We start from the raw sequence: 8739 nt of genomic DNA, 5'->3' as shown, positions 1-8739 counted from the left end.
ACGCCATTTTTGTTATCGTCAGCTGATTACGGCCAGAACAATCACCGCCCACACTCTCCTCTCAGGGATCACTCTCCATATCCCTCACTTTCAACACTAAGCGACAGTAGGACATTAACAGGACACTAACTTAGAGTTACCCAAGCCCTGTAACACCATAGGTATTTTCCTTCTTCCCGTCTGCAGCCGGAGACGAGCCGTCCTCTCTCAGCGACGGCGATGCTGTGTGTGTGTGTGTGTGTGATTCACTGTTTGATCTGCTGCAGTCTCTGACGAGACAGCCAGACGTTACCCTATGGAACGAGCTCAGAGCTCATTATTTCCCATCTTCGGATAGGCCTGAGACCAGGCACACACCACACACCGGGACAACAAGGTCACAACTCCTCGATTTACATCCCGTACCTACTCACTGCTAGGTGAACAGGGGCTACATGTGAAAGGAGACACACCCAAATATCTCCACCCGGCCGGGGAATCGAACCCCGGTCCTCTGGCTTGTGAAGCCAGCGCTCTAACCACTGAGCTACCAGGCCGTGTATGTGTGTGTGTGTGTGTGTGTGTGTGTGTGTGTGTGTGTGTGTGTGTGTGTGTGTGTGTGTGTGTGTGTGTGAGAGCAAATATGTGCATTGATTTTTTTGTCAGTGATAGAAAATAACAGGATCATAAAGACAGAAAAACAAAAACACTGAACATGGTCATGATAAAACAACATCTGTTCTAGGCACTGACATTGGAATAGTTAATTCATATAGAAACTTTCAATGATATCTTACAGATGGTTTTGAGCTTCTAGAATATTGAATGTGATAAAATGACTAACCTGCTGGTCAAAGAAGCACACAACCCCATCCAGAAGAGTGAGCTCATTGGCACGGTCATTGATTCTCATCACAATGCTGGGCCATCGGTCCTGAGCCTTATTCTGATATGATGCAATGCAAAGATGAAGGCACATTATTAGGAATTCTGTGCTACAGTCAGACAATAACTTGAAGTAAGTTATTTAATGCCACTTGATTAGTGGCAAGCCAAAATGAACCATAATGGAACACAGAAAATGTGTGACAACACACAATTATACATCAATTCCACTGTTGTTGATCATAATAAGAATATGTATTGGGTTGTGTAAGGAGTGGCACTTCTGTCTCTAGTCCATCACTACTGATATTATAACAAAACCAACAAACCAACATTTGGGTAAGAGAAGATTGCAGGATAGCTGTCAAGACCCTTAGGAGTTGACACTGACTCCTGTGGATGATGATAGCCAGCACCCCGGTAATCATCTATTCCTGCTGCCTCAAACACCAAACACACACTAACAGCATCACTTTTTCTCTGAAAACTTTGAATTCTGAAAGAAACAAGTTTGACATTAATTGTATGTAAGTTAAAAACTATTTTATGAAGACATTCTTTATTAATAAAACATACAAAATAATATACTACTTGTAATGTCTTCATTTGGCACTAATATTAAGAAATTGACCTGAAGGCAGCATATCTTTAGCCAAGAAAGACTTGGTCCAAGGGTGGAATCCCTGTCCAGGAAAATATGCCAGGATAATAATGAATATTAGATCTCTGAATCAATTTAGGCATTTTTGTACTCCTACTCACTACATCATAAATGCAAATTACATAAATAAATAGGGAGGAAAAAAACAATGGCACCTACTTGGAAACATAGTCACAGGCTTGTCCCTGTCTGGAGATCAAGGCCTTCATCTCTGCTGGAGAACTTTGTGTTGCTAAAGTCTCATGAAAGTACAGGGAAAACTTTGAAACAAAGGCTGCTTTAGCCTGCCACAGCCACTGGTACAAAGCAGGAAGGGGAGATGACTTGAGGAAATTTGAACCAAAGCCATATTTCTTTGTCTGGAAAAAGACAAGAATTCAGTAAACTGATCATGAATCTCTTTGTGTGGTTTTATAATAACATTGCATCTATCCGTCAAAGACTGAAAAAGAAATAGAAACACACATGACTAATGTCTACCTACTTATATATCAGAAAGAACCCATCTTACAAAGAAATTGAACATCAAACTGAATTACATGGTATCATCAACTGCACATTACCATCTGGAGTGACTTTGGAACTTTGCTGGCAATGATAAAATCTAAAGGTATCCACAAATTCAGAGTGGCAACCACACAACTTTAAGAACTTACTTTTGTCAGAATATTAGGCAAGTCTCCTTACAGCTGCATACATTGTTTTTATCTTCTTATAAGACTATTTCAAATAAAATAAAGAAAATATATAAAATGGATGGCATCCAGGGTCCTACAAAATAAATAAGAACCAAGCAGCTGAAATGTTAAAGATGGAACAAGCAGATTTTGGAGTAAGCTGGAAAATAGTTACCACATATAGATTGGACAAGTGATAGGATAAAGAGGATGGTATTTAAAATGTTGAGCTGCACCATAAAATACATATTTTGTTAACCACAATGTAGTGTAAACTTACCTCCTTAGGTTGGATGGCACTGTGCCAGCTGTTTAACTTTGAGTGAGCATCATGAAGGTGAATCAATGACGGCAGGAACCGCCAATGCTGCATTTCCAATTGACTCCTCAGTAAATGTATTAATATATCACACTCATACCTGAAAATAAGTGTAAATTCAGTTCTCTGTCACTCAATCTTCAGATGGTGTTCATGGATTGGTGTGAGTCAATCACATAGAATGTTTGGACTAAATCCGGGACAGACGATGGATTCCTACTCAAGTGAATTAATATTCACTTATAGTGAAGAAGCCTAACTCAATATTGTACATATGCCCCCAGGTATTAAAATTATGCAGAAGGTAAAGGGTACTGAATTAAGCATGTGCAATATCTTGCAGTGAAAGGTACTGTATTAATGAGTAAGCTGACACACACATGGAGGATATACCCTAAAGAGAGACATTAACTTAACATTATAGAGTGGAACCACAGTTCATGAATGTACAAATAAATCGGTTGACAAACCAAATTTTTTAAACAAATTTTGTCTTAGTCCACGAAGAAGAAAGATGCTGGCTTTAGTGCGAGATAGCGTTGCACGGAGCATCAGTTGTTCTCATGGTACCATACTGTAAATAGTGTTTCTTGTGTTGTTATTTTGTTTTTTTTGCTTTTTGCATTAAATTAGCCCTCATTATGCCTCCCAAGAAAGTAAAATGTGTTAGTGATAGTGGTGTTAAGAAGCCTAAGCATATTACAATATAAATAAAGAAATCTATACCAGCAGAGAATCTTGTCAATAATACTACTGTTTAATTCACATAAAGAATAACAGAAAATTAGAACTAAATTACAAATATAGAACACTAGAAAAGAAATTATTTCAGAGATGCTTTGCTGGTGTGGCAAGTCTCAGGAGTCACAGGATTCTGTAACATTTTGTTTGGATTACCATATTTGTCATCACAGCTGATCACATCAGAGAAGCGCCTCACCTCCAGGACAATGATAAATGTCGTCAGAAAGATCAGCTTATGCCATTTTGCTGTCAGTTAGACACTGTTAATATAGAAATAATGATCTATTTTATATTCCAACTGAGCAGTGCACAGAAGTGGTTGAGAGAGAATATGTGCTTAAGGGACTACAGGATGTGTGCTAAGTCAGTCTTTCAATTCAATGGGAAAATGGTTTTGATTCACAAACATTTTGGTTTGCAAATGGTCTTCAGGAATTAAGTTCATAAACCAAGGTTCCACTGTATACAAAAGTTGATTATGTCAACATAAAACTTGGCTTTATGAAAGCAATGATGGTGATGACGTACGTGAAGTTTGTTTTGATTGGAGTAAGAATTGGATGGTGAAAGTTTCTGCTGTTCTTAACACCTATTTCTGTTACATTTGCTAGGAGGTCCTCAAAGTTCATCATGCGACTCATAGATGCTTCCAATAGCCTTTCATAACTGAGATTTATGTTAAGGATTCTTAGAGATAAAAGAATTATATTGAGCCAAAGTGTACTAAGGTTTCATCTTAACATCTTATAACCCCTAAATAAGAAGTTAATGTTCTTGTTTTCTATATTGCATCATATTTCAGTCCCAATTATCTATCCATCAAACATCACCTTTGGATAAAACAATTAGAGTCATACAGCACAAAGGTACCCAAGCATCATGGACACCTGGTAAAGGATACAACGAAATCATCTGCAGCCTCGCCTTGATGAACAAGACCAGGTGAGAGCATAGGTGTCGCAAAATGCCATCACAACCAGGGCTTCCCAGATTTCCACTGCCTGATGTGGGAGGATTTCCATTAGCTCCCATGCATCTCCTTCTTTCGTAGCCAAGGTCATTGAGCTCAAGGTTAAGAGACTCATAGCTTGCACGGACAGAGCTCTGAAATAATGAAATAAATAGATTCCTTCCATGTACTAAATACATATATACTTCTTATAAGGTTGTAAATGAGACTATTTGTTTCCACCAAGACCTGACAGGATGTAATATATGTGTGTGTCGTGTTTTATCTGGACCACCTAATGTGGGATTGATAGCCTGGTATATAGATTGAAGTAACCAAAACAAACCAGAATTTCACATAGATTTTTATACATCATCACTCTTGTCATCTTCAAAGTACTCTCCATTTGAATCAATGCATCAATTCTGACATGTTTTTCAGCACTGGATACAGTCCAGGAACTCTTGCAAGTGATGACTTGCAATGCTTCCATCATTCTTTTTTTATATCTTACACCTCTGTGATAAGTTTTTCCTTAAGGACTTTTTTAAAGATCTTGTAAAAAGGGAGGATAGGTAATCAGGGTCTAGCTATTTTGGGTAAAAACTGTCTCACACTCAAGGTAATGTACAAAAGGAGCAATCTTGTAATGAAGCCACCATTCTCCACTTTGCTACTGGTGGGGGCATTTCCATCTTACTGTGTCTCACAAATACCTCAAAACTTCTAAGTAAAAAGTATGATTAACAGTTTGACTGGAAGGAATACATTCCTTATGGACAATCCTTTCAGCATCGAAGAAACAAATCAACATCATCTTTATGTTGCATTTGACTTCACACGCTTTTCTGGGATGTGGTGAGATCGACTGCATCCATTGGCTTGACTGCTGCTTTTTTTCCAGCTCGTAGCCTTAGCACTACCAGTGATAACAACTTCATAAAAAGATCGGGATCAACATACATATACTAATTTGAATCTTATTTAAGTATTTTATTTATTCCTTTTCAAACTACCAATGTAACACTTCCTACTGAAATTGAATTTACAAGTACAAACCTCCTTCCTCAAAAATCCCTTTGCTGTAAGGAATGACAGATTCATGTAGAGCTTTTCGACAGCAGCTAACTGAGCCACACAGGAGAGCAGGGAGTGCCAAACAGTAGATCCACTAAATCTACTCAAGTCACGCTCCTTTTCCTGTGTTTAGAAAATTAAACATATAAAATTAAAAACAAAAGCAAAATAATTAAGCATACAAGCAATGTTTTTTTGACATTTCAATTCAACAAAATATACAATAAAAATTTCTACTTTATAAAAACCTGAAAATTCATGTAAGTACTCAAAATTTTACTAACAGCTTGTTCCTTGGCCTTGTCATAATTGAACTTAGAGAAGTAGACAAGAAGTCCCTGGAGGATACTATCTTCACTGTCTCCCATCTGCCGTGTTGCTACTGCCATGTCATGAGGTGCTCTGACAAAAAAATTATACATGTAATATACAGAAATAACGTATAAAAGTGGCATGTATTATAAATCATTATATAGCTATAAACTAAAATTACATTTTCATGAAATGGCAGGCCATGATTTTTACTTTTTAAACTCAATCCTTTGAATATCAACAAAATTCCACATATCCTTCATACTTTTCAGTCTTTCCATCCAGTTTCTGCATTTCATTAGGGCCATGTAGGATGGTGCCTCCTAACAGAGGGCTTAGTTTTGGCATTTGGGAAGCGTTATCTCGAGTGGATGCTGTTCTTATCCTTAGACCATGACCAAGATTTGAACCCCATGTGCTTGGGGACTCCTTGGCCCCCAAAGCACATGTGGATCCACTTTACCACAGCAAACACTTAACAAAAATTAGGGTGAAAAGAAGAAGCGTGCTGCCTCATCTTCACACTAAGCATTACAAATGATATTCTCAAACTGATGTGAAGAATTCATGAGTCATGACAATACATTAGTATTTCAGTGCAACACATGATACTGGTGCTCTAGATAGTTATCACGAGTCTTCACCTATCCCTTCATAGAGTGGTAAATCTGCTTCTCACATCAACTTGCCAATATCTTATCAACTGCTCATGAAGAAAAGCAATGTTCCCTAGGCAACTTGAGAAGTGCTCAGGGGTAAAGTTGAATTATATAATGCATAGTTACACTTAGATTTTCAATAACTGTTTGTGGTTACATTCTAATATCTGGCAATACAAGTAGCAATGCCCTGGTTTAAGATGACACATTACTATATATATATATATATATATATATATATATATATATATATATATATATATATATATATATATATATATATATATATATATATATATATATATACAGACAACCCCTACTTAACGAAGGTTCACACAACAAAATTTCGCTAACCGAAGGTTTCATTTCACTACCATCTGCTCGTTTAACGAACACCAAACTCGTTTTAACAAAGTTTTATCCAGGTAATTTTTTCCAAGTTTGAAAGGCCCGCCGTACCACGCAAGCCGACAGGCTTTTGAATATACCAGTGCTTCTCGTGGCCAACACGCGCACCACTCATTCTCCCTGTTCAAAACAATAACAGCATCAGCAGCAGCTCGTCTTCCCTCACTCAATTTACCACCAAAACGCCCTGCAATGTCGCCTAGCATTGCTAAGAAGACCAGGAAGTCTCTTACTCTCGAAGTGAAGCTGGAAATTATTCACAGACATGAGAGAGGCGAGAAAACTAATAGCATTGCTCGCCACCATCTTGATTCCATCTACTGTCTCTACAATTTTCAAGTCAGCAGACTCTATTAAGAAGGCTGGTGATACCGTATCTTCCTTGCAAGCTAAAAGAACCACCTGAACTCGTGACTCCAATGGATAAAAAGGAAACCCTTGTGGAAATGTGGTACATAAGTTTTGTATGTGATACAATGATGCGCCCTTTGTTTACATTCCACAGGTTGCCGGTTAGTGTCTTTCCCGTTTCACTCTTCTTCCCTTCACAAATTTAAGATTATCAACATTATAAAGTTACTTACATACATACATTAGTGTACATTATAATGACTTAAATGATCTTCTGGCTTTCCTTACTGAGTCTTGTTAATCCTCTTTTAGAGATTTCGGTGAAACTTTTGCTGTCACGTTAGACATATCAAAAGCTTTTGATAAAGTCTGGCATAAAGCTCTAATTTCAAAACTGCCCTCCTACGGTTTCAATCCCTCTCTCTGCAAATTTATCTCAAGTTTCCTTTCCGACCGTTCTATTGCTGCTGTGGTAGACGGCCACTGTTCTTCTCCTAAATCTATTAATAGTGGTGTTCCTCAGGGTTCTGTCCTGTCACCCACTCTCTTTCTATTATTCATTAATGACCTTCTTAACCAAACTTCTTTCCCTATCCACATCTACACTGTTGATACCACCCTTCATCTTTCCATGTCCTTTCAGAGACGACCAATCCTACATTAAGTCAACAGGTCATGCAGGGACGCTACAGAATGCCTGACTTCCGATCTTTCTAAGATTCCCACTTGGGGCAAAGAAAATCTAGTAGTTTTCTTATGCCTCAAAAACTCAATTCCTTCATCTATCGACTCAACACAACCTTGCAGACAATTATCCCCTCTTCTTCAATGACACTCAACTGTCTCCTTCATCCACACTAGATATCCTCAGTTTGTCCTTTACTCATATTCTTAACTGGAAACTTCACATTTCATCTCTTGCTAAAACAGCTTCTATAAAGTTAGGCATTCTGGGGCATCTCTGCCAATTTTTCTCGTCCCTCCAACTGCTAACTCTGTACAAGGGCCTTATCTGTCCTTGTATGGAGTACTCTTCGCATGTTTGAGGGCTTCCAGACACAAAATTTTACTAGATAGGGTGGAATCAAAAGTTTTTCATCTCATCAACTCCCCTCCTCCGACTAACTGTCTCCGTGCTTCCTCATCCTTATCAACGATGCTCTCGTCCACACCCCCCACCACTGGAAGTATGTAGACGACTGCACCGTGGGCGTACCCGTCAACAACACCAACCCAGACTTCTCATCATTTCAGCCCACTCTTAACCAACTACAGACATGGACGGAGGACAACAAAATGGCCATCAACCACACCAAGACCGTGGTGATGCACATTTGTACCTCCACAGCAGCAGTCCCCCCTCCCCAGCTATCTGTGGGTCCTCACTCCCTCCAGGTGGTCCGCAGCACCAAGCTTCTAGGTGTCTTGGTGGACGATCAGTTATCATGGAAGCAGCATGTTTCCACCATCATCAGGTCACCCTCATACAAGATCTATATGCTGCGCCGACTCAGGTCCCAGGGTGCACCGGCAGATGAGCTGAGGGGAGTGTACCTCACCTTTATACTCCCTAAGCTCATGTACACCTCCCCAGCGTGGTCCTCCTCCCTGAACTTCACACAACAACAACAGCTGGAGAGGGTTCAGAAGAGGGCGTTCAGGGTCATCCGTGGGCCTGCCTACAGGTCCTACGAGGACGCCCTGACCTGCCTGAGTCT

At 39.2% G+C, this 8739-nt stretch overlaps 1 protein-coding gene across 1 annotated transcript; it reads right to left on the bottom strand.

The window, feature by feature from the left end:
* Window positions 1-686: 686 nt before the first annotated feature.
* On the bottom strand, window positions 687-5726 carry LOC123504216 (KICSTOR subunit 2-like). Its single transcript, XM_045254568.1, has 8 exons — window positions 5576-5726; window positions 5274-5414; window positions 4167-4369; window positions 3794-3931; window positions 2483-2621; window positions 1685-1884; window positions 1198-1360; window positions 687-925 (listed from the first exon to the last, which is right to left on the bottom strand). Exons 1-8 carry the CDS (start codon window positions 5711-5713, stop codon window positions 773-775), a joined length of 1275 nt encoding a protein of 424 aa, XP_045110503.1. The 5' UTR covers window positions 5714-5726; the 3' UTR covers window positions 687-772.
* Window positions 5727-8739: the final 3013 nt, after the last annotated feature.

The sequence above is a fragment of the Portunus trituberculatus genome, chromosome 15 (genome assembly GCF_017591435.1).
Source record: "Portunus trituberculatus isolate SZX2019 chromosome 15, ASM1759143v1, whole genome shotgun sequence".
In the NCBI taxonomy this organism is placed as follows: Eukaryota; Metazoa; Arthropoda; class Malacostraca; order Decapoda; family Portunidae; genus Portunus; species Portunus trituberculatus.
Note: the sequence above shows the minus strand (reverse complement) of the source record. Positions and strands in the feature narration are given on the sequence as shown.